The 27118-nt window shown below is 38.3% G+C and overlaps 2 protein-coding genes and 1 pseudogene across 3 annotated transcripts; 1 reads left to right on the forward strand and 2 right to left on the reverse strand.

The window, feature by feature from the left end:
• Positions 1-99: 99 nt before the first annotated feature.
• LOC141833464 (myosin-binding protein 7-like) lies at positions 100-25985 on the reverse strand. 2 transcript variants are annotated; one of them, XM_074720917.1, is made up of 3 exons: positions 24641-25982; positions 574-620; positions 100-486 (listed from the first exon to the last, which is right to left on the reverse strand). In XM_074720917.1, exons 1-3 carry the CDS (start codon positions 25937-25939, stop codon positions 384-386), a joined length of 1449 nt encoding a protein of 482 aa, XP_074577018.1. In that variant the 5' UTR covers positions 25940-25982; the 3' UTR covers positions 100-383. The 2 variants fall into 2 exon arrangements, with proteins under 2 accessions (XP_074577018.1, XP_074577019.1); XM_074720918.1 differs by having other exon boundaries at positions 454-486; positions 24627-25985.
• On the forward strand, positions 11078-12799 carry LOC141833108 (uncharacterized). Its single transcript, XM_074720498.1, has one exon. The coding sequence runs from the start codon at positions 11078-11080 to the stop codon at positions 12797-12799; it is 1722 nt and encodes a 573-aa protein (XP_074576599.1).
• Positions 14034-17835, reverse strand: LOC141833563 (uncharacterized; annotated as a pseudogene).
• Positions 25986-27118: the final 1133 nt, after the last annotated feature.

Genomic DNA, 27118 nt, shown 5'->3' on the forward strand with positions numbered 1-27118 from the left:
GAATCATAGATTTATCAAACACAACGTAGGAGCAGCCAATGATTTGAATTTGAATCATAGATTTAAAGCCGAGTTATGTTTTAACAGCATCAATCTCAAGAATCAAAAGAACAATTCCATCTGCCCTCAGGCAATAGTATAACGGCAAAGTACTCAATGGTTTACCTAAATATCTAAGGTTTAAATCCCAACTATAATATATTTACAAGTTCATGGTTTACAAGCAAACCATGAGAACACCTTCAGCCAAAAAATGTAATTACAAAAGGGAACTTAAAAAGAATCCCCAATGAAAGCTGCACAATCAGAATGATCGATCGACATTACAGTTTCACACTAATCTTGTTTACTTCAAGCAAGAGCAATTGGATCTTGGTTCACCATCACATTTGTGTTCCTGCGATACACTTCCGATTGCTAATTCCGGGAGTTTTGTCCAAAATAAGCATCAGGCCGGCGCTGTTACTTGATGTCCCAAACGTGTGCCTGAGAGGGATTCAATATTATAGAACGACAGTAAAAAAAAAAATAATTATTATTATTATTATAAAAAAAAACCCAGATTTTCGATACCTGATTCTTGAAGCTTTCTTTTTCCAGAGGACAAATGTCCCTATCAACTGAAAAATTGAGACAAGACAAACATTAATATAATGTTTACAGGTATATGCTTCTCGTATAAATTAATGTTCTAAAACCAGAAAAAGGACCAAAAAAATGATATGTCAAAACACTGTCACACTTTTCATTTGCTCATAGCGTAAAAACAAATGGGAATGTAGGCAAAATGAGAACAAATGCACCAGCTAAGTATGACTATGTATTTGGGTGGTACAAGAACAAGTATGCCAAAGATGTTATACTTTGAAAGCCTTTTGATTGACAATGGATGATCTTGATCGGTCAATATGCAAGGACTAAAAAGACCAACCAATAAGAGTAAGAAATTACTAAGGTATGTTTTTTGTCAATTCATTCAATGTGCTGTATCACGTTCACATGTTGTCTAAAAAGCCAACATTATTTATCTACAAAATTTCTAATGATGCATGCAATAACAACGATAATCAAACCTTATCCTACCACACGGGGTTGGCTAATGAATTTATCGTGTGATATAAGTTAGGCAAAGCTATCAACTATCAAAGTATCATTTATGAATAAATTTGATCCTACAATTGGTTGTTTCATGACATTTTGAAGTTTAGTAAACTATGATAATTGTTGGTACAGGGAGCACCAGATGATCGAACCTTAGTTTTGATAATGACAAGAAGTTCAAGTAAAGTGTGTAGTGATTACTAATGAGCTTATCTAGGGAGCATAGGAAAGTCCTAATTGAGGCTAGGCACAGACAAATCTTAGTTGAGGCTAATCACAGACAAGTCCTAGTGGATACTAGACAATGAAAGTACTGGCTGGAGGCTAAGCAGACCTAACTTGGAGGATTAGGTGGAAAGTCCTGATCTTGAGGACTAGGCAAAAAGACTTGGCGGATCAAGTGCACCATGTGGAAGTCTAGACATGTCAGGTGGACCAGATGTATAGCAGTGGAAGTTTAGACAGGTCAAGTGGACCAGATGTCTAGCAGGAAATCCTAGGAGACGAGGATAGAGGCTAAGCAGAAGTCCAACAAGTCTGGAGGGAACGGTAGGCGTCGATCTGACCCAGGATTTCATTAGAAATTCGAAGCCAAGACCAAAACAGTTGCAAAACTATTATCTTTTCCTGTTAGTTTTAGTTTTGTACTAACTTGTAATGTAGGAAAGGAGGGGCTGGAACTTTATGTTCCAAGCGCCCTTATCTAGATCTAGACGACCGGAGTCTAGGCGCCCGGATTGATTTCAGGCGATCAGGCGTCAGTGAAACGGGGCCAGTGAAGCAGTGAGGTGGCAGAGTCTCAGTGGTCAGGACACCTCAACTTCCAGGCGTCCGGAATGGTTCCGGGCGCTCGGATCTCGATAAGCGTTGCGGAACCAAAAGTTCATCCAGAGCCTCTACGTCAGCATAGAGACGCCTGAAAAGGGATACAGGCGCCTGGATATGCCGAGTCAGCAGCACTGATGGTAGATCGACGAACAACGTGGAGTCGCTTGGAAAGGTTTCCAAGCGCCCAGAAAAGTCTCCAGGCGCCCAGAAAGCTCAATAAAAGAGCTTCGAGGGAGACCCCTCAGAGCATCATTCTACAGACAACCGACAACCGACAACCGTCTGCACGCAAAGCATCAATCAGGAACATCGTAATGCCGAAGTGTTGCACAAGAAGTTGGCATTTCATTCCTTCGGTGACTCTAAAGATTCTGTACTTAATTTTTAAGGGCGGTAACATTTTGTAAATCGCTAACTCCCTTTCGTAAGAGGGGAGTTATTTAGTTGATTGCTCAACGTAAACGGTCAACTGATAGTGGGCCTTGGAGTAGCAACCTGTGGTTGTAAACCAAGTAAAACACCTGTGTGCTTTTCTTTGTGTTCCTTATTTTCCGCTACATTTACAACTCTGATCGCAAGAATTCATGGGCAATCTTACGAAATTCGAAAACGCTACTGATAACACTATTCCTCCCCCCCCCCCCCCCCCTCCCCTCCCCTAACGCTCTCAACGATCCTATAATAATAACAATAACAAGTACAAGGCAAAACTTTTATAAAAAGGTGTTTATGGTATCAAATCTGTTTACGTATTGAGGAACTTAAATATTTTTACTAGCTCGAAGAGGAAAGGAAGCAATAAAAATTATGGTGTTTTATTGAACTATATATTCAACTTTCACTATTATCCAAATCACATGCCACACTTTCGTATTTACCAATTCACGTAGCATATTCCCATAATTAACGCAGTCCACGCATAAAGCACGTGCTCGCCCGAACCACCATGAGCTTCCAAGCCAACACACAACCGGCTAAAATATTTAGTGAAGGCCAACTTCTGTAAAATCGGCAACTTTCATATAGTAGCAGCAACATCTAAAATCTTGCTCCCGTTAAAGCTTTGCACTCTTAACAATCCTCACAACGGTGCAACAATCTATAGCACCAGCGACATGTATGTTTTTTTGATCTCCTATAAATCCACTGCAATATTGGTGTTGTATTTTTATTTTAAGATTATTATAATCTATTTTTTATTGTACATTTTCTAAATACCCGACTTCCCTATCTGTCTTCTCTCTTTTTTTTTCTCCACCAAAAGTTTTATGCAACTGGTACACAAAGCCTTATCAAATTCAATCAAAACTAACACTTGTGTCAAAGTTCACTTAATCTCGTCATTATACGCATAAGTGAGTTTTTGCCAAAGCTCACTAATAACCCTAGCCACCTCAAAATCAAGTCAAACAAAAACCAATGAATTCCTTGCAACATCCTAAGTCTGACCATGCCCTCAAATCTAAATTCCAAATTTTGAATTGCATCATACTCACTAAGGGATCTGACTTTATCATACCCAGTCTAAGTCGCCACTAATGGATTCCTCGAAGCCTCCTAAGTCCAACCATACCTAATATTCTTGATTATGGACACTATACAACCATTAGTGAATTTGAACCAAAATTCACTAATAGCCCTAACAACCTTAGAATTGACTCAAAATAGGGCTAATGTGTTCCATGCAACCCTCATGAGTATGACCATACCCTTAAACCTAAATTCAAAAGTCTAGATTGCAACCTATGGATTTTTGAAATATACATAGCTTTGAATACTTGACTCAAAGTTACTGAGGAGCCTAAGTTCATCATACCCACTATAAAACACCACCACTAGATTCCTTAAAACCTCCTAAGTCTAAACATGCCCAACATTCCTAATTTTGGACATTGTACGACCATCATTGAATTTTGGCTATGTTGATCAAATTCAATCAAGACTAGAACCAATGCATTTCTTAAAGTCTCTTGAGTTTGACCCTACCAAATATGTCTATTTCTGGACCTTGTACGACCAGCAATGAGTTTTGTCCAAAACTAGTTGATGGCCCTATCTACCTCAGAACTGATTCAAACCGGGATCAATTCGTTCGTTCCTTACAACCATTTGAGTCTGACCACACCCTCAAACCTAAATTCCAAAGCCTGGATTGCATCCATGTGTCTTTAAAATATGCACAGCCTTAAGAACTTGTAGCACAAACTCACTGAGGGGCTTAGGCTCTGCATATCCACTCTCAGATAATACCACTCGATTCCTTGTAGCCTCCTGAGACTAACCATGCCCAACATTCTTGATTATAGAGATCATTGATAACCGAAGATCAAATTCAATCAAGACTAGAACTAATGTATTTCTTAAAGCCTCCTGAATTTGACCAGCCCCAAGATTCTTATTTTTGGGCATCGTAATTAATAAAATTTGACCAAAACTCGCTAATGAACCTAGCCACCTCAAAACTGACTCAAATTAAGACCAATCCATTCCTTGTAGCCTCTTGAGTCTAACAATACCTTCAAACTTAAATTCTAAAGCTTGGTTGCATTTCGTGGGTTTTTGAAATCTACAGTCTTGAATACTCTTGGCACAAACTCACTAAGGAACCTAAACTCATCATACCTACTCTTAGACAGCACCACTCAATTTCTCACAACCTCCTCAGTTTAACGATGCTCAACATTCCTGATTCTGGATACTCTATAGTCATCATTGAATTCTAGCCAAAACTCATTAATGGTTTCTAGCTAATCAAATTCAATCAAGACTAGGATCAATGCATTTTTTAGACCGTCCTGAGTTTGACGATGCCCAAGATTCATATTTCTGGACACTATACGACAATCAATGAATTTTTGCCAAAACTTGTTGATGGTCCTGGCCATGCTCTCAAACCTAATTCCAAAGCTTAGATTGCATCATGTGAGTTTCTAAAATATACACATCCTTGAGTACTTTAGTACAAAGTCACTATGGGCCTAGGCTCATCATGCCAACTGTAAGATACCACCACTAGATTCCTTAGAGTCTCTTTGAGTCTAATTATATCTAACCTTCTTGATTTTGGACATCGTACAACCATTAGTGAGTTTTGGTCAAAACTCATTGATAGTTTCTAGTTGATCAAATTCAATCAAGAGTAGGACCAATGCATTTTTCAGAGCCTCCTGAGTTTAGTCATGCCTAAGATTCTTATTTCTAGATACTGCACGACCATTAGTGAGTTTTTGCTAAAACTCACTGATGGACCTAGCCATCACAAAACCGACTCAAATCAAGACCAATTCATTCCTTGCAACCTCTTGAGTTTGACCATGTCCACAAATCTAAATTCTAACGCCTAGTTATATCTTATGGGTTTCTGTCTACATAACCTTGAATACTTTTGGCACAAACTAGAAGCCTAGGCACATTATACCCCCCCTCTTAGATAGTATCACTGGATTTCTTGCAGCCTCCTAAGTCTGACTATGTTTAGCATTCTTGATTTTAGACACTCTATGGTCATTAATAAATTTTGGCTAAAATTCATTGATGGCCTCTAGTTGATCAAATTCAATCAAGACTAGGATCAATGTATTTTTTAGAGCTTCTTGAGTCTGACCATGCCCAAGATTTCTGTTTCTAGACACTGTACGACCATCAGTGAGTCTTGCCCAAAATTAGCTAATGGCTTTAGCCACCTTAGAACAGACTCAAACCAAGTTCAATTTGTTCCTTGCAGCATCTTGAGTCTAACCATGCCCTCAAAGCTAAATTCTAAAACTAGGATTGCATCCTGTGCATTTTTTAAATTTAAACAGCCTTGAGTACTTTTAACACAAACTCATTAAAGGGCTTAGGCTCATCATACCCACTCTATGGCACCGGGATTCCTTGCAACCTCCTAAGTCGAACCATGTTCAACATTCTTGATTATGGAGATTATACGACAATCAAAGAGTTTTAGCCAAAACTCACTGATGTCCTTTAGCTGATCCAATTCAATCAAGACTAAGGTCAATGCATTTCTTAAAGCCTCGTGAGTTTGACCATGCACAAGATTTCTACTTCTGGACTCTGTATGACTATCAATAAATTTTAGACAAAACTCATTGATGGCACTAGTCACCTCAGAACCAACTCAAACCCGGACCAATCCATTCCTTATAGTCTCGTGAGTCAGACTATGTCCTCAAATATAAATTTCAAAGCCTGGATTACATCTTGTGTGTTTTGAAATATATAGCCTTGAGTACTTTTGAAACAAACTCATTAAAGGTCCTAGGCTCTTTATACCCACTCTTGGACACTACCACTGAATTTCTTATAGCCTCCAGAGATTGGCCATGCCCAAAATTTTTAATTCCGAACACTATACTCATCAATGAGTTTTGAACAAAATTCGTTGATGATCAAGCTAATCAAATTCAATCAAGACTAGAACCAATGCATTTCTTAGAGCCTCTAAGTCTAACCATGCCCAAGATCCCTATTTCTACCAAAACTCACCGACCTTAGCCACCTCAGAACTTATTCAAACTAGCACTAGTGCTTCCTTGTAGCCTCTTGAAACTGACCATACCATTAAACCTAAATTCCAAAGATTGGATTGCATCATGTGGGTTTCTAAAATATGCACAACCTTGAGTACTTTTCACACAAAGTCATTGAGAGGCCTAAGCTTATTGTACCCACTCTAACACACCACCATTGGATTCCTTACAACCTCCTAAGACTGACCATGCCTAAAATTTTTAATTCTAGACACTATACGACCATCGATAAATTTTGACCAAAGCTTACTAATGGTAATTGGCTAATCAAATTCAATCGAGTAGAATCAACCAAGGTTTAAAATCTCGATCCGTACCGAGGTTTCAATCTCAGACCAAAACGATACTGTTTCGGTACCGTATCATATCGTGTTGATACAGTTTCGATATTTTTTTATTTATATATATAGTAATTATTAGATAAATATATTTATTGTGTATAATTTAAAAATAAGTTATATATTGATTTGATATAAGTTCTCAATTATTAACCATCTCAATATTGTTAAACAAAAATAAATAAAGATATTTTTCTTTAAAGAAAATTGATCTATCAATAAGTCGAATTAAAATTGATAGTTGATACATCATAATAAGTTATCTTACTAATACCAAAAGGAGTGACGTGAATCAGATGGAAGCATTAATTCTTGTAATATTCTGCTTAGATCAACTCCATAGTTCTCCAACATCTAGATTAAATAATCATCTCATGACATGCAATATTGATATTAATTTCTCCACATATCCATCAGCATATCTCGATGCATTACTGGAAGTTGGACTTGAACTGGCACCATTGGAATCGAAACAGACACAGGCACAGTATAAGAATAAACATACGTCACCAAACTCTGATATGATGGATCACCATAAAATGCATCAGAGCTATAATAAGAAGGTCAGGTGTATGATAAACTTCTATCAGAATCAATCTCAGCTAAATTCTCCCTCATATCTTTGATTATTATGAAATTTTCTTTTGTTTGTCAATCTTAGATCAACGTCAATACTGAGTTGTATTAGTTTTAGCTCTGTGATCGTCATCTTGAGTTGCATACGTGTAATCTTGCTCACATGTCCAAGGCTCCGATGCTGGAGTAGGGGAAATATAAGTTCTACAACCACCAGATGCATCACCACTATTATCACTTCCATGAGTACTTGCACTGCTATCGACATTACTGTAAAATACCGAAATATTAGGGTATTAAAAAGGTTAATTAGAGTTAATTGAGCTTAATTAGAATTGATTGGGCTCAATTAAAAGGTTAATTGGGCTGTCAATTAATTAGGCCCAATTAGGGTTAATTGATTAATGGGTTATAGGGTTAAATTGGCTTATTGGATTTACAACCTTTAATCTATTAACCGGTGAAGCTGTAACCGAAACCCAATACCCGTTACCACCGAACCCGCCCGTTAAGAAGCCGATCGCGATCTTCATTTCTCGCGATCCTCTCTGCCTTCTTCCGAGCGAACGCATCCCTTCTTCCTTTTCCGCCGACGCCAACTGAAAGAGCTGCCGACGCCTGTGCTAGATTTAAGGAGGATCGCCGGCGATTGGAGCTGGGATTGGCTGGTCGTTGATCGAGCGAAGGTGCGCCGTCAAGCTAAGGCAGATCGGGCAGGCGGCGGCGGCAAACCGAAAGGCAAGAAGCTGATAGGTAAGGCTAGATTTCGGATTATGCTTGATTTGAGCTTGGATCATTAGTTTCACGTTTTCAGATCTTGAATCTAGGGTTTGCTTAAGCCTAATTCTATGGTTCCTCCGGATTTCAGAGTGGGATTTTGGAAATCCGATGGATTTCCTTGTTTCGGTCAGAGCTGGGGAAGAAGAGAAAGATAGGGTAAGTGGTTGATTCAAGGAGGTCTTTATTTTAGGGTTTGTCCTTGAAATAGTGTTGATTTCTGGATTGATTTGGATTTTACAGACTTTGTAAGAATCCGATTGAATCGGAATTGTTTCGGTGGGTTGAGGCAGCAAGGAAGAGGCTCAAATCTGAGGTGAGGTAATGGTATGAAATGTGATTAAATATTGGGTAGCAATTATTTGTGGTTGCATTTGTACTTGATTTCGGTTGGATCCGAAAGAAAGGATTAGATTACTGATGTTATGGATCTGGTGGATTCTTAGATTAATCTAATTAGTTGGTGTGTTAGTTTTGTGTTGATATGTGGGATCATTTAGCTGACTGTTAGATGGATTCGTTTAAGTTAACCCTAGTTTTAGATAGGGTTGATTTTATTTACATATATATATATTTTGGTATTTATGGGCAGTGACTTTAACTGCAGGACTTTGATCCAACTATTATTCGGTTGCGGTTATTTGGAATTCTTTGCGTTACACGCAACCTATCTTGGCAGGCGGGTACCTTGACTTATCCTTTATAGATAGGTCTTTACAGATATGTGTAAATTGCTAGATATCAGTAATTATGTTTCTGCTCATATTGATTATACATGATATGCTGCTTGGATCTGATTGTTGTTATCAGTTACACCTGCTTATATTCTGGTTATCAGTTATTGTTTTCTTGATATCATCTGATACCTTTGCCATGTTTGGTTATCTGATACTTATGGATTTTTGATACCACCTGATACCTGTTCATATGTTTTAGTCTGGTTTATTTTACTCAGTATCGGTGTTTATACTAGCCGTGAGACCTTGTATATTCCTGATTAGTGGAGCATATGACATGGACCGGTAGTTGGATAGGTGGTGCATGGACCATACTGATGGATATGTAGTTGGATATATGCTGCATGGACTAGTGTCATACATCATGCTTGCATATATTGCATAACTGACGTGCGGGATTCCATTGTTGTTGAGTCCGGCGTCAGTTACATGCGGGCTACCAACCAAAGGGTGTGTGTAATTGCATGTCTTGTGATCATCTGCTCCTGTTCCTATTTTAGTCGAGTCGCTCCTATTATAGTAGCACAGGTGTGAGTCCGTCGCTCGTGTATGATTTACACACACACTCCACTCATGGGTTAGTGGAAACCTTTAGGTTGGTGCATACTTGCCCTGACAGAGCTCCGCTAGGCCACCCAGGATAGTGGTTTCGTAGCGTGGTAGCATACAGGGATCCCTCCTCTGTCATTGTGACCAGGAGATGAGAGCTTGCTCGCCCACTTATGATTTGGGTACCAGGATAGGTGTACACCTTGAGGACATCCTGTCCACTCGGTCACGCAGGAGCAGTGACGGCAGAGTGCACAGAGGTCACAGCCCTACCCACTCGACGACTTCACCACTGTGGATGAGTACTCTGACGGGTTTTGGCTCCCACGCGACCTCACCGCTAGAGGGGTGACTGATCCGACTGGCGTCAGGGGTGACCAGGACATGCATTGCACCATGTGCATACTGCACTATTGCATTTGTTTGTGATTGCTGCACTTGTTTGATGCACTTGGATGACATGCATGCACAGGATACCTATGTGTTGGTTTTGGGACTACTTTAACCTTACTACTTGATTATCAGACTCTGGTATGTACAGATCTACTGTTGTTCAGTTTTCATATCTATTTACCTTCCAGTAGACTGTACAGCATGATATTACTGTTGATAGCTTTATACACATATCTGCTAGATACCCGCTGAGTTTCTTTTGGAACTCACCCCGTTTACCTGTATCTGTTTCAGGTTGATGCCGTCTGGAGAGCTGCACTGCTAGTCCCGAACCATGGTGTTTTGGTTTATTTACTTTACAGTTTACGTGTATTTGGACTTGTTAGACTTTTGGATGTGTTTTTCCTTCAGTATCTGTTTTCCGCTGAGTCGATATTTTTGATTTCCGTTTCGAGTTGTTTATCGGATTTCTGGACGGATTTGATATACATGCGTGGTTGTGATACTATAGTAGGATGTGTTGAGTGGCCGTGTGGGTCACATTTATTTCTATTTTACTTGTATAAATCCATAGCCTGTTATGGATTGGCCGTGTGGGCCTTATATATGTGTATGTATTCAGGGAAAGTCCATTGTTACAGGGGAGATGCTGCCGAAATTTCTCGGAAAGCCGTCTCCCGGGGCGTAACAATTTATTTGGTATGGTATCAGAGCATAGTATTACGGTCTTTAGATAGTTTTTTCGGATTTGTTGGCAGATTTTGATTTTGCATTGTTTAGTTTTACGTTCTATTCGGCGTGTTGGATTTGTGGTTTTGCGTCTCGGAGTTTACGGAATTTTTTCGGAGTCATAGTGTGATCAGATCATGGGACTAAGCAGTGGCAGAACATCTCCAGACAGCAATAGGTAAAAATTATTGGTTTCGGAATTTAATACGGATTGTAATATGTGGGGTAATATTTTTAACAGATATGACTCGCGAAGGTCGTGCTACTTCGCGCGGACGTGGGCGAGGACCACGTGGACGACCTCGTAAGAGGGGACACGATGCTGTGACGGCTGATCTACCGGAGGGACCTTCACATGCGGCTGTTTCTTCTTCTTCAGATCCCTCAGTGGGCGCTGATATACCTCCTGCAGCCACTACGGTACCTCCAGTGATCCCTACTCCGGTAGCACCTACTCCAGCAGTGCATGTGGCTTTCCAGTCAGTTCCTACTCCTGCGACGGCTACTCCGGGGTATGCTAGCAGTACCGACTCCAGGGTTTCCGAGCGCGCCACCGGTAGCACCTACCACTGTGATTCCTCCAGTTCCGGTGGTGGACTCGACCTGTCCGACAGATCTTGTGGCAGCGCGGGCTCGGATTCCAGCGCTAGCAGCTGCGCTGAAGAGCAGATTCACTTTATTCCATGGAGGGACGGACCCCAGAGTTGCGCAGTCATGGATTGAGACAGTGGAGCGCACCTTCCACTATACCGCGTGTACTGAGTGGGAGAAGGTGGAGTTGGCCGCCTATCATTTGCGAGATGAGGCGGAGATCTGGTGGGACACTCAGCGTATTATGCTGGGGGAGCAGCATACTACTTGGGCGAGATTCAGAGAGATGTTTGATAGTCAGTATTTCCCCTTATCATACCAGATGACTCTTCGTCAGGAGTTCCAGAGCCTCAGACAGAGAGGTCGCTCAGTGATGGAATACAATGCCGAATTTAACCGGTTAGCCAGATGCTGTCCTGAGTTGGTTGCAGAGGACAGATCGCGTATGTTACAGTTTATGCAGGGATTGGATGGACACTTACAGGTGAGACTGGCCGGGTTGGGTATTTCTTCTTATCGAGAGGTATTGGATAGAGCTCTCCTGATTGAGTCTGCTCAGCAGAGAGCCTTTGGGGATAGGAAGAAACAAAAGAAGTCAGTACAGGATTCCGCACCGACTCAGCAGACTCAGACTGGGGGCCAGCAGCAGCGTGGTCGTAGAGAGTCGAGGCAGGGTGGTTCTGGGTCTTCGGGCAAGGCTCAGAAATCAGGACAGTCATCGACGGGACGTTCGGGATCATCTCGTCAGGACCAGAGACCGCAGGGAGGTGACAGCTATTGTTATCGATGTGGGTCCAAGGATCATGTGATATCAGCTTGCTCTCTGGAGCAGTCAGTTTGCTATACTTGCAAACTGCCAGGACATGTGAGCCGAGATTGTTCGTTGAGGGCTCAGCGTGGTGCTCCAGTTACTTCCACACAGGGAGGACAGGCGAGTCATACAGGAGCACCGAGAGGGGGCCAGAAGGCTCATTCTACGCATCGTCAGCAGCGGACTGCTCCACCTGCAGTTGCTGCGTATGGTATTCGCGGACAGGAGTCCACAGATTATTCAGTATCCCAGACTTCTATTGCGGGACCGCAGTATCAGGCGTATGTGCAGTACCCACCTCAGCCACCGGTGCAGTATCAGACACAGCCTCAGCCATCGGGGATGTATCAGGCTCAGACTTCTTATCAGCCTCCGGTTCAGTATGCGGCACCGCCTTCCTATCCGGCTCAGTATCCGACTCAGACTCAGCCGCAGCAGCCTTTGGCAGCGCCACCACCCCCACCACTGCCAGAGACTGGACGGATTCATGCGGTTACCAGGGAGGAGGCACAGCGAGCCGACGGATCGGTTTTCCGTGGTACGATTTTATTATACGCATTTACTGCTGATATGTTAGTAGATACTGGTAGTTCCCATTCGTTTATATCTCGTGCTTTCATGAGGGAGATTGGTAGACTACCCACACTTAGACAGCAACATTTGACTGTATCTTTACCTTCTGGAGATAGATTAGATGTCACCCAGGAGGTCAGAGGATGCCCACTAGATTTTGGGGACATGATATTGACAGTCGACTTGTTAGTATTAGATCTGATCGAGTTTGATATCATACTGGACATGGATTGGCTGACAGTTTATTATACGCCTGTTTGATACAAAACCTCTCTTGGCTCTTGATGTCACAAAAGTTTGAAAACACAAAAAAAAAAAAATCTTCATCCATATTAGATATCAAATTTTATCCTATTTAAAATTTTGAGAGTTTAAATTATTTTTAATTTTTTAAGATAACTAGTTAAGCTAAATCCAACTAATACTTTAAGTTTTAGGGTTGAATGAAAGTGAATCTAGGGCTAGGTGGAGTCCATTGAGTAACCATGGTTATTAGTATTAAGTGGATTCAAACTAGACTCAATTTGAATTTATTTTGGTTAGTTTAAAATTGAACCAAATTTATATAAGATAGTCCAGTTTAATCTTATTAATCAGAATAGGAGTATTTTTTTAAAAGAAGTTAAAATTTATATGTAATTCCTTTCTCTTTCCATGCCTCGTCCTCTTCTCCAATGATCTCTCTCCTCTCTCAATCCATCTCATCACTTGTTGTCGCCATTATGTCCACTGCCCACCACCATGCTTATTGCACCCACCGCCACATGGTACTCTTCTCTCCCTTAGCTTCTCTTCTCTTCTTCTTTATCTCCCTCTCTTTATGTTGCGAGTCTCGCTCTAATATCGATGTTGAAGCATCTCACATGTTTGTTAGCATAACTCAGCACATAGTTTTAATATTTTGTTTCAATGCATGCAAAGCTTCTTTTCTGCTCCTGCACTAAGAAGTTAACACACGTTAAGATCTTAGGGTGTCTACTACCTGGGGAACTTTGACAAAGGCTGAATTTCAACCATGTAAGGCATGATTTAAAATTTCATACCGTGTTGAACAAAATAGGTTAAATTTATCGTTCCGCCCACCCCGCAATCCCGAGGCGACCTCCGTGGGATCACGAAGGCACCACGATGGAGGTAGTCGTGGAACATCACGCAGACGTGAGGCAATAGCGGAGAGGTCGGTCACTTGTGGTGTGGAACAGGGAGGCATTGACATTGTTGCTGCTAAGGTTTAAAATCTCGACCCGTGCCGAGGTTTCGGTCCCAGACCGGAACGATACTGTTTCGGTACCGTATCGTGCCTCGTGCCGATACAGTTTCGGTACTTTTTTATTTATATATATAGTAATTATTAGATAAATATGTTTATTGTGTATAATTTAAAAATAAATTGTATATTGATTTGATATAAGTTCTCAATTATTGACCATCTTAATATTGTTAAACAAAAATAAATAAATATATCTTTCTTTAAAGAAAATTGATCTATCAATAACTCAAATTAAAATTGATAGTTGATACATCATAATAAGTTACCTTACTAATACCAAAAGGAGTGACGTGAATCAGATGGAAGCATTGGTTCTTGCAACATTCTGCTTAGATCAACTCCATAGTTCTCCAACACCCAGATTAAATAATCATCCCATGACATGCAATATTGATATTGATTTCTCCACATGTCCATCAGCATGTCTCGATTCACCACTGGAAGTTGGACTTGAACTGGCACCACTGGAATCGGAACGGGTACAGGCACAGGATAAGGATAAACATACGCCCCTGAACTCTGATATGATGGATCACCATAAGATGCATCAGAACTATAATAAGAAGGCCGTGAGTATGATGAACTTCGATCAGAATCAATCTCAGCTAAACTCTCCCTCATATCTTGATAATTATGAGCTTCCTTTTGTTTGTCAACTTTAGATCGACGTCGATACTGAGTCATAATAGTTCTACCTCCGTGATCATCATCTTGAGTTGCATGCGTGTAATCTTGCTCACATGTCCAAGGCTCCGGTGCTGGAGTAGGGGGAACATAAGTTTCTACAACCACCAGATGCATCACCACTGTTATCACTTCCATGAGTACTTGCACTGCTATCGACATCACTATCATCATTTCGAATTTCTCGTCGGACTACAGTGTCGGAAGGTGATGATGTTTCATCACTGTCATCATGTTCTTGCTCATCAATTGCTTCGAGTGGATTTTCACTAATTCTCAATTGACCCCTTTCCTTAAAAGTAGGAGTTTTAACTTTTCTTTTCTCTTTAGTAAAAGTTGCAGGAGCTTTACCTTTGCCTTTATCTACAGACTTTGGTTGAGTTTGGGGTTGGGATGTTTGAGAACGTCTGGGTCGAGATCCAGAAAATCAAAAATCTTGATCAAAAGCTTCATCATCGTCTTCTTCCTCATCGATATCTCCTCTAGTTTGCATTTTTTCAATCTGCTGAGTAAGAAATTCAGATGGTCGTGGTGGGTCTCCTGCTTCATCAAGTAATGGATTCTCAGCTTCAACAGCGCTCCACCAATCCATCATTGGATCATTCTCAGTTTGGACAAATCCAATATCAAATGGGTCTACATCACCAGACTCTTGTTCTTCCTTCTCTTCTGTTATTGCTCTTAGTTGAAGACGCATATTATAATGAACATAGACCATCTTCTCCAAACGACGATAAGAAAGACGATTTCGAACTTTTGTATGAATGAGGGAGAAAGTTGTCCAATTTCTTTCACAACCACTTGAAGATGTTGTCTGTGAAAGAATCCGTACTGCAATCTTTTTCAAATTTGGAGTTGATCCTCCATATTGTAACCACCACTCAGCTGTAAGATAAATAAGAACAAAATTAAAATAATATTTATATTTGTTGACAATAATTACTAATGATTTTTACTATATTTACCTGCATCCATTTTATATCTGCATGACACTGCAAAATCATCGCTAAAAGAACCATATGCCTCTCGAAATAATCGACTTTCATTAATAGCCTCAGTAGCTAATTGTCTATTTGTTTGTAGTCTTGATATTACATTTCTGAGGGCCGCTAATAGATCTTCATTTGTGCCAAGATTATAACGGTATTGATATGCCGGATTGAGATAATAACCTAAAATAATTAAACATATATAACTATTAATAACAAATATTAAAAATTCTTTATCATTAAAAAATACGCACCTGCCAAATGAATATATTTTCCCATTTGATTGTCCCATCTTGCAGTGATTATATCAATATAAGGTTGATACTTGGTTGGTGATTGTAGACGCCTCTTAATTTCCTCTTTTGCTTCATAAATTAGACGGTAAACATTGCCCATTTGTGGCTTCTTGTCCATATCGACTTTGCGCAGAACAACGTACAAGGGCTCTACTGCTACAAGAATATCTGCAATATAGTCCCAAAATCTAACCGATATAATAATTTTTTGCACTTCTTTACCTTCGGTCGTGTTAGAATATCGAGAGGCTTCCCAATCCTTCAGAAGTGAACATGGCTTTCAATCCACTTTTTTTCTGAAACAATGATTTTAACAGGAGAAAGTGAGTGGCAAACCTAGTCGCTCCTGGTCGCAAAATCTCCCCATCAATAAATTTTCTCATTAATCCATGAACCCAATGCAGTCAAGAGAAGAGAGTTAGGGGGCCTTATTGGTGGGATTCGGACACGCCGACAAGGATCCTCTAAACACGCTAGTGTTTTCTCGGAGTCTTCGACCTTAGGGTTCGTTGTAAGTACAAGAACAAGGGGTAAGTACTTCTCACCTGCAATAAGAGTAGTTTTCGAAGTTCTTCCTTGCTATAGTAGAATGTTAAAGAGTTATTTTCGTTTCACACATGAGAACCTCGATTTATATGCATGTGGGATGATAAAACCTAGATTTATATGCATGTGGAATGATAGAACCTAGAGTTAAATGCATGTAGAATGAAAAAAAAAACATATCAAGTGTTTGAAAAAATGCCAAGGCATTCTAGCGTATGAGTACAAAAGAAAAAAAAAGTTATTTTACTTTGAAGAGGCTGGTACCCGACTTCCAAGGTTGTCGTAAAACAAATCCAGGTGACCAATTCCAAGGTCTTTGCCCTCGTAGGACTGGTAGCTCGCTACCCCAGTTCTTATGATTATAGAAGAATTTTGTTAGCGATTGACGTCTTTTTTCACTATCTTCTTCACTATATCGAGTTTACCGATATCTGCCATCATCAAATCAATACAGTGTGCTGCACATGGTGTCCAAAATAATGTTTGATACTTTTGCTCCAATAACTCTCCAACCCTCTTAAAGTTGGCACCATTATCTGTAATCACTTGCACTATATGTTCTGCACCTATATCTTGAACCACATTATCCATCAAATGATATATGTAAGGTGCATCATGATAGTCTGTAGTTGCATCAATAGATTTATGAAATATGACCTTTCTATTGCAGTATATCAGAAAGTTGATAATGTTCATCCGTGTAGGTCCTGTCCAACCATCACACATCAACGTAATCCCATATAAACTCCATTGCTTCTTACATGATAGAATCCAAGTCTTAATCTCCTCCACTTGTTCATCTAAATACGGACCAGCAATTTCATATGCAGTCGGAGGTTGAATACCCAAACCGGATTTCTGGATGTTGGACACCATACTACGGTAGTATGTGTTGTTTGCTGCATTAGGAGGAATTTGATTAAAATGAAAAAATTTAGCAATACTTTTACCGATTGATTTCTTCTTCTCTTTTGTATATGCATCATCAATCCGAGTTTGTTTGCTAGCTTGGTCTGGGAATGCTAGTGGATCAATATCAGCAATATCAACTGCTCGTCTTCATCCCATAGAAGGGAAAAAACGACCAATACCACCTTGTGTTGAAGTAATACGAACACTTGCACTCCTTCCCAATGTTGCTGCAGTAGTTGAGCCAGATCCACTAGCACCAGCTGAGCCACTTCCACCAGCGCCAACTATAGTACCACCATGTCTCATATGTTGCTCATATTCATATTGAGTTCGAGAGGCATGGAGAGCTGCTAAAAATTCTTCGTCATTTGGAACTTCATCACGACTTTCAAAGTCATCATAGGTTGGTTCTTTAGAACTTCGGCTATCCAAAAGTTCACGTTGTTGTTGTTGTTTATACTTCAATATTTTTTTTCCATCAAGTTCCTCTTTCATTGCACGACGAACTTCTTGAGAAACTTTTGGACATTTAGAAACATCTGGATATCCACCAGCAAGATGTTGTTTTAGGCGTGTGATCCCACCGCCGCGTCCAATCATATCGCAATGCAAGCATTGCCAATGAAATCGATTCTCTAATCGACGTGCATGTCTCCAAGCTGGATCATAAGATTGTTATTTTGGTATCATTACCCCTGCATTATAAAAAAATAAAAATAATAAAAAGATCAAATAATTCAGAATAAATATTTATAATTATAGTATTAATAATATTCTTGTTTTGATGTCATCACATATGTATTATAAAAAATTAAGAACGACAAAAAATCAAATAATTCATAATTACAGTATTAATAATATTAATATTAAAAAATTATATGATAAAAAATATATAAAAATATTTAAATTTAATTAAAAAATAATAATTAATTAATTAAAATATCTTCACTATATATTTAAGTTTTTAAAAATAATTATTAAATTATATAATAAAATTTTTATCTTAAGATAAAAATTTAATTATGTAAAAATATTATGGAATCACTTTGGGATATTACAAGACATAAGTCCCTATTTATATATGAATATAGGGACTTATTTTAGGAAAAATTATTCTATAAAGAAAAAAATAAATTAAAAGAATATTTATCCCTAAATATTCTAACACTCCCCCTCAAGCTGGAGAATATAAATCATATGTTCCCAGCTTGTTACATATGTAGTCAATTCGAGGACCTCTCAGTGACTTGGTAAATATATCTGCTAGTTGGTCTTGTGAGTTAACAAAACTTGTAGATATTTCACCAGATATGACTTTTTCTCTGACAAAGTGACAGTCGACTTCAATATGTTTTGTCCTCTCATGAAAAACTGGATTCGAGGCGATATGCATAGCGGCTTGATTGTCACATATAAGTGACATTTGTGTAACCTCTCCAAATCTTAGCTCTTGAAGCAACTGTTTGAGCCATATAAGCTCCTGACTGACTATGGCCATAGCTCGATATTCTGCCTCGCACTGGATCTTGCCACAACATTTTGCTTTTTGCTTTCCAAGAAATAAGATTATCTCCGACAAATATACAAAAACCAGAAGTAGATTTCCTATCAATGGGAGATCCAAAGAAAAAGGTGACGTAGCCCGACTCACAGTGCGAGGAGAAAAAGAACTACGAATATGCTTTCCTAATTGACATGATTCACAAGATAAAGAATCTAAGTGAGAAAGACCAGGATGTAATTGTTTCAACTTATCAAGACCTGGATGTCCCAACTGAGCATGAATAAGAAGGGGAGATGCTGCCGCCGAACCAACAAGAGAGGATTGTTGAAGTCGATATAGGCCATGAGACTCATATCCGAAGCCAATCATCTTCCCCGTACTCCGGTCCTGCAAGGAAACAGAAGATTTTGTAAACGAGATGACACAATCAAGAGACTGAGTAAGCTGACTAATTGATAATAAATTAAAGGGAGCACCGGGAACATAAAGAACATTATGAATAGAAAGAGATGGAGAAGGATGAACAGTACCGACACCCTGAGACTGAATTTGAGAACCATTTGCCATGGTGACAAAGGGTAAATAACCAGAAGTAGAGAGAGAAGAAAAAAGTAATCTATTACCAGTGATATGATCGGTGGCCCCGGAATCAAGAACCCAAGAACTCGAAGAGCGAGATATGCCAGCAAAGGAATTACCAGTGAGTGCAACGGCAACAGGGGAATCAGAAGTTTTTCGATCCTCATACCATTTCAGAAAGTCGTCATAGGAAGGCGGTGGGGTCAGATCTGGTGGTTCTTTGCCACCCTTACGAGAGATATCCGACTTTGAAGCGCTAGAGGTAGCCATGAAGAGAGAAATCGTGTTGCGTCGCACGTGAAACTATCCGGAACACCCTGATCTATTAGCTGCAGAACAACCCTTTTATGAGATCCTAGGCGAGGAGTTCTTGCTCTCGTCTGATCATTCTTTGTTGTCCAGTCATTTTTCAAACTGCCCTAATGACAGCATCAACAAACCCCATGGAAGCTCCAGTGACAGAACTCTCTTTGAGAATAGCTGGACGTCTGATTCTATTGATTATTCTCTGCTACAGACCATCTTATCCTCGATGGCTACTCTCCGCAGTATTTACTGTCCAACAATTGCTTTTGCAACTTTGTCGATATGGTGGAGGGAACTCTTGTAGGCACACTTGGAATTCCTGATTCTCCTAACGTGAGCCAACCAGCTTGGCAAGAAAATTCTTTCCAAGCGATGATCAGTTGGTGATCGACCTGGAGGCTAATGGTTTCTGTTTACCTCTATTGACAATAGCAAAACAGAAACTGATTGAGGTCCAAGAAGAATCTGGAGAAGCTTCACTGCTCCACGGCCTAGTGCTTCTGGATGACTTCACTGCTCCACGGAGGAAGCCCTGGAAAGAATCCCAGAGGTTGAAGGAGAAGGGATCGAAGGAGATCAGGGCGCTGCCAGAAGGAAACGGCGCTGACGAAGCCGGACCGCGTCGCGTTCAGGGAAGAGTCACGATCAGCACTGGAAGAGTCACGATCGCTGCGGTGGACGTCGCGATCAGGAAGGGATCGCGATGAAGCCTCTTTGTTCGCGCGTGGGTTGAGACGCGAGATTCGGCGGCGAAGAGAGAGGATAAAGAATTAGGGTTAGGCGGATAAACCTAAATCCTCTCGCTCTGATACCATGTAAAAGATAATATTATAGATTGATTTATTACAAGGGTTAAGCCCCTATTTATATAAGAGCATAGAGACCTATTCTAAGGGAATAAAAATATATTTATCCCTAAATATTCTAACAAATTATATTAATAATTATCAATTTACTTAATCATTTATTAATTTATATAATATATATCTACTGTTTATATATTTTATATAATATATAATAAAAATTACTATTCATATATTTATATATAATTTTAAAATTAAATATATTCAAAACATATAAAATTATATATTTTTAAAAATCATTTAATAAAGAAAATTTTTAAATTATTTATTCAATTCATAATTCATAAACCGTTGTATATTTTTTTACCATAAAATTTTCTAACATATCATTAATTAAAGAATAATTAATAGATAAAATTTATAAAATTTCTTTAATAATTTTATAGAATTATATTATTTTTTTACTCTACTTTATTTTTATTTCATATAAAATAATAACAAAAATATTAATTTATATATATGAATTATATAAATTAATTGTTTGTTAATATAATTCTGTTTATATTTTTCCATATAATATGTATATTAAATACTATAATTTATATATTTATATATATAATTTATATTATATTATAAAATCAAATTTATTTAGAAGATTTAAATTTATATGTTTTTAAATTATTTTAATAATTAAAAAATTTTGAATTATTGATAAAATTTTAAAATTATTTATAAATTTTTAAAATTATTTTAAAATTTTAATTATTTTTTTAATTTCAAACTATTTTAATTTATAAATTTTAAGATTTGATTTTGTATAAATTATAAATATGAATTATCATTTTTAATTAAACTATTTTTAAATTAACAAATAATAAAAATATAAATTTATATATCATAATTATATTGATTAATTAATAATTTATTTAATTAATTATTAATATAATATATAATTATCATTTACGTAATAATTATTTAGAAATTATATATATTTTAAATAATCCATCACATACTTATATATAATTTTAATTTGATTTGGAATAAATTATAAATATGAATTTAAATTAAATTTTTTTTTAATATTTTTATTTTTTATTAAAAAATAAATTTATATATTATAATTATATTAGTTAATTAACGGTTTATATAATTAATTATTAATCTATATAATATATATAATTACCTTTTATTATGTAATTAATTATTAATTAAAAATATATATATTAAATAATATTTTATATATTTATATACATTAAATAATATGTTTTATAAAAATTTGATATAACACTGATATAATAAATATAATAGTTATTATAACATATGAATATATATATATTTTATTTAAATATAATGGTTTTAATTAAAACTGTTATATTGAATTTTTTTTAAAACCCTAACTTCACTCACGATCACAATTCGAGTTCCGTCAATTCACGACCTCGAATCACGATCTCGCTGCGACGGCGCCCTCACTGCGATTCCACCACCTCTACAATTTACATAGTACCTGATCGTCGGCTCTGCCTCGCCACCTCGCCTCCTCACCGCCTCACTGCCGCTGCCAGCCCTCGCTGATGCTTCCAAGTAAGTGAGTTCGTCGTTTAAATAAGTTTTTTCCCGTCAATCTCGCGATCGTGATCGACAAAAGGAATTGAATCAATTCCTTTTGTCGTGTACTGTGCTGCAACCTGACGCACACGATGACACATGAAATTCTCGCGCGCGTGTTGTGCTGGTTGAGTGTCGGTGCCGGTCCCACGGTGGAACGGTAAAAATCGAGCGTATCAAGTGGTTCGGCTCGGTATTTTAATCCATCAAATTAACGCATTTCTTAGAGTGTCTCAAGTCTGATCATGCCCAAGATTTAATTTCTGGATAGAGTACAACCATTAATGAGTTTTGGCATAAACTCTTTGATGGTCATACAATCTCAGACTCAAGGCTACAAGGAATTCAGTAGCGGTGTCTTATAGTTGGGTATGATGAGCCTAGGTCCCTTAATGAGTTTGTGCCAACAGTACTCAATGTTGTGCAGATTTCAAAAACCTACAAGATGCAATTCAAACTTTAGAATTTAGAAGAGCATAGTCAGACTCAAAAAGCTGCAAGGAACGCACTGATACTACTTTGTGTCGATTCTAAGATGATTAGGGTCATAAATGAGTTTTGGCCAAAACTCATCGATGGGCAATGAACCCTCAGCAATAAGAAACTAAGGTTTACAAACGATCGGAGATTGAAAGGGAAAGGAATCGTGGTCGATAAGAGTTATACAAAGAAAACCATGTTCATCACTTACTTTCCACTAATAATTCACTGATGGTAAGAATAAGTTTGGAATAAAGAGAAGAGTGACATACGACACAAATTTAACCTTAAAAACCTCACCTTTGGAGAAGATGATGAGCCTAAACATTGACCTTACAATATTGTGTAAAATCATAATTTTGAAGATACAAGCAATAGTCGAAGGAAGAAGATTGGGAGAATCAAAGTCCCAACTCCGCTGAAAGTCAATTAGGGTTTCAATTATCATGAGCATAGGTCACAGCACTAAAAAATGGTTGACGATCGGGTGAGTGAGAGAAAATGTAGAAGCTACCATATAAAGCCCTTCTATTTCAAAAGTGGTTGAAATGCTCACGGTGGTTCAGACAAGTACGCATGGACTACATCAGGAGTATTATAGGAATATAGTGTGTGAATTGATAAATACGAAAGGGTAGTGCGTAATTTGAGTAATAGTGAAGTTGGGTGCATGGTTCAGTAAAATATGATTACAACACTAAAGAGATAAATATATATTACTTATCATCATCTATATATAATAATGATAACAAGTAGAAGGCAAAGCTTTTATAAAAAAGTGTTTCTGCTATCACATCTTTTTATGTATTTCCAAGTTGTATAAGCGTATATGTGTATGATTCAAGGAACTTGAAATACATTTTTACTAGCTCAGAAAGGAAAGGAAGAAACAAAAACTATGATCGCAACACTAGAGGGGAATGTTTATGTGGGATTTGCACAGAGTGCATAGCATTCCCTCCACTTGCGTGAGAATCATTGAATAGTTATCCCGTATGGTGTTTCACTTGAAAAGCAAGTTATTTCTAACAATAATGTACCAAAGTTTGAAATGGTAATATCAAGATTTGGTTGATGAACCTAATGAGATCAAGAACATTCCAAGATAAGAATCATGCAATTCATTTTCTTGTCTCAATGCATAGTGGTCTCTTTGTTTAAACTACGGTGACTGAGGAAGAGTTATTCCATGAAAATGTACAAACCATATTTCTAATTGGTGTCTATCACCCCATATTAAAGAAATAGAGCCTATCTTATGTCGGTCATCCAAAAACATAACATATATAACACTTATTTCAAAGCTGGGTGATGAGTCTTCTTTAGTGATAGAGTAATTTGTAGATAAGAGCAAATCATGTTGTGAAGTCTTTAAGGACCTTGCTACTTGCTAAAATATCTAATTTATTGGAGACAGATTGCAAAATAATTTCAAGTGAAAGAAATAAAGCATAATAACAGAAATCAAATGGGCATCCATAATACTATTCGCCTTATACATGTCACTAGAATAATACCAGATCCATCTCATCACACAGGTGCTAGAATTTTGCAAGGTGACCACAAATCTACCCGTATTGGATCTGAAAGAGTGGTTAATCTTCTCACAGACAAAAAATTACTTCTAACTGACCTAATGTCAGTTTTCCAGGTTACATATACTCCAGCAGTTGTGTTAACACTTAACTAATAGGTGGCATATCCACCCCCTAAAATGTGTACACCATCCAGTATAATATTCTTCAGAATATTTTAAACAAAATATTTTCTATAAGTCTTCTTTGATGCTTCCAATAATATGGTCTCACTTTCCATCTGAGTACATTTCTAAACTTGTGTTTCAAGTATACAACAAATCCACCAATGCTATTGTTAATCAACTCATAATAATCAATGATGGGACAAAGTTCTCTAAGTACACTTCAATTGCTTAAACATAAATATTTCATTTACTTCGCCTTTAAATCTTCCAATATTAAGGTATCCTTTTCTATCTGCAAACTATTTTTTTTCAAATTCGTGTTCAAGTATCACAACAAAAACCACCAATGCTATTGGTCAGTAAGCACAGAAAAAGAAGAAAAATGAACTATGTTAGTTTGATCCAATACCTCTGAAAGTATACCTTAAGAAATGATAGTATGGAGGAATTAGCAGTTGAAGGCTTTTTCTCAACCATACTCCTCTGAGGAGCTGCATCTTTCGAAAGTTGCTGCGCTATCTCTCTCAACAGACGTAGCTGTGCTTTTTCAGTTCGCATGGAAACAATGGTCTGCCTCATTGACTCCCTGTCCGCCTCAAGAGCCTGCAGCCTCGTGTGAAGTTTCTCAATATCTAGACTCCCAACTACTACTCCATTCACCTCTGGTCTCTTTTCTTCCTCGTTGGGCACATTCACACAATCACCAGTCACACCAACCTTTGGAACCCCATGCACAGCATCAATTGTGTAGACCCTATCGCTCAAGTTGTCAAAGTTGCCACCATCATCCGAGTGCATGTCAATTAAGGAAGGAAATTCTTCCCCATTCATGATCTCTTGTGAATTCTTCCCGGAACCCATGGAAGCTGAGGTATGGCTATCCGCAGATGATTGCCTGAAATTAATAGATTGTCGTGGCGATTCCTTGATGACGTCCTTGTCCATAAGACTGGAAGCGCCTGGCAAGGCTTCAAGCTCGCAAATCCGCTGATGTAGATTCTCAAGGTCCTCTTTGGCATTTGGTGTCTCCACAAACTCGTACCTTTGGTGATCGGTAGTCTCATCTAAATAGCCCTCTTTGCCTGCCATATCACTCGGTATGCTACATTTCAGAGAAGGGTAATCAATGGTCGGCAAGCTGTCGAATTGAGTAGCCTCCAGCGAGCCGCCTGGATGGATAAAAGAGGCATCGGCGTCGATGGCATCAACGTCGATGCCTAGGCTACTAAGGTGTTTTCGGTAAGTCTGGATCAGGAGCGTCATGGAGTTGATGAGTTCGTCGCGCTTGGAGAGGAGGTCCTCGAGGATAAGCATCTCCCGCTGGTCGTGTTCCATCTTCTCCTCGGCGAAGCGCTTGAACTGGCGTGCCTCCATCTGGGTCTCGGACTTCTCGCACTGGAGGCGGATAATCATCGACATGGTCTCGCTGGCGGCGGATGCCGCAGCGTTGCGCTCCGCATCAAGCTCCGCACAGAGCTCCTGGATCGTCTCTTGTTGCTTCGCCATCGCCTCCCGCAGTACGGCCATCTCGTCCTCGATCTCCACTCGGGCAGACCCCCCATCAGCACCGAAGGAGGAAGCGGAAGGAGCCGCGCCGGTTTCCTCTTCACACAGGCGGCGTTTGACGGAGCGGCGGACGGCCGTGGAGGAGGGGTGAGAGCAGGAGGGGCAAGCGCAAGGGAGAGTGGGAAGACCCACATCGTTTAGGGTTTGGTGATCCATGAAGGAGGAGGAGGAGTTGGGAGGCGGCGCGGCGCGTGTACCAAATGCGCATTGACTGGAGCAAGGGAAAGAACCGCTTGTTCGTCGTTCGATTCCGTCGCCTCTCTGCGGATTGATTCGATCTCTGCGGATAGATTTGACCGTGAGGAAGAGTAGTGCGAGAATTTATTTTTAAAATGAATAGGGCGTCCCTCAAAAATATTTTTATTTGTTAATGTAACCACGGCCTATAAAAATTATTAGATAATTACTATAATATAAAAAAAATTAATATAATATTATTATAGCTACCTCTTATGTTAATCCCTTCCAACAAAAGGTTGTTTTAGCTGTAATTTTAATTTATAAAGAGAGGAATCTTTATTATCCTCATAATATATATATTTATGTGATAAAAGATCATATACATTTTTTGTTATTCCGTCATAAATACACTAGCAGTTTCGTCGAAATTCAACCTTTGTCCATTTTAATAAGTCTTCCTCATCATAACCAACTCAACTATGTTTAAATTCTGTACATTATAATAATTACTTAGTAGCTATTATAATTATTTTCAAATGATTTAATTTATTTAAAATAATTTTGATAGAGTTTAAATAATTTTAATTAAATTGGTAAATAATATTTTGATATAATAATATTCAAATTTTATGATTTAGAATTAAATATTTACTGAAATAGTAGATTTTTTACGTTGTAATAGCTATCTAGTAGTTTCTATATAATAGTAACTACTGAGTTACTTATATACATTGTAGCTAAATCTTAAATTTTAAAATTTTGAATTCTAAATCATAAACTTTGAATACTAAATTAGTTAATTTTTCATGTTGTAACAAATACCGAGTAGCTTCTACACATTATAGTTAAATCCTAAATCTTAAAATATTATATTTCGAAAACTATTATATCAAAATACTACCAACTTTATTAAAAATATTTAAACTTTATTAAAATCATTTTAAATTAATAAAAAAATGTTGGTGCAATCTTTGCCCCAAGTGCATTGAGTTTCAATGTTTGGCTAAACCATGTTTAAAGTTAGGCAATACTTGTGATCTAACATGTGTGATGCAAGTTTGCAGGAAAGTCCAAGCGTAGTCTTGGCAAAGGAAAGTCCAAGCGAAGTCTTGGCAAAGAAAAGTCCAAGTGGGAAGTCTTGGCAAAGGAAAAGTC

The sequence above is a fragment of the Curcuma longa genome, chromosome 8 (genome assembly GCF_044706935.1).
Source record: "Curcuma longa cultivar G26 ecotype Majalengka, Jawa Barat chromosome 8, ITB_CL_G26_1.1, whole genome shotgun sequence".
Classification (NCBI taxonomy): Eukaryota; Viridiplantae; Streptophyta; class Magnoliopsida; order Zingiberales; family Zingiberaceae; genus Curcuma; species Curcuma longa.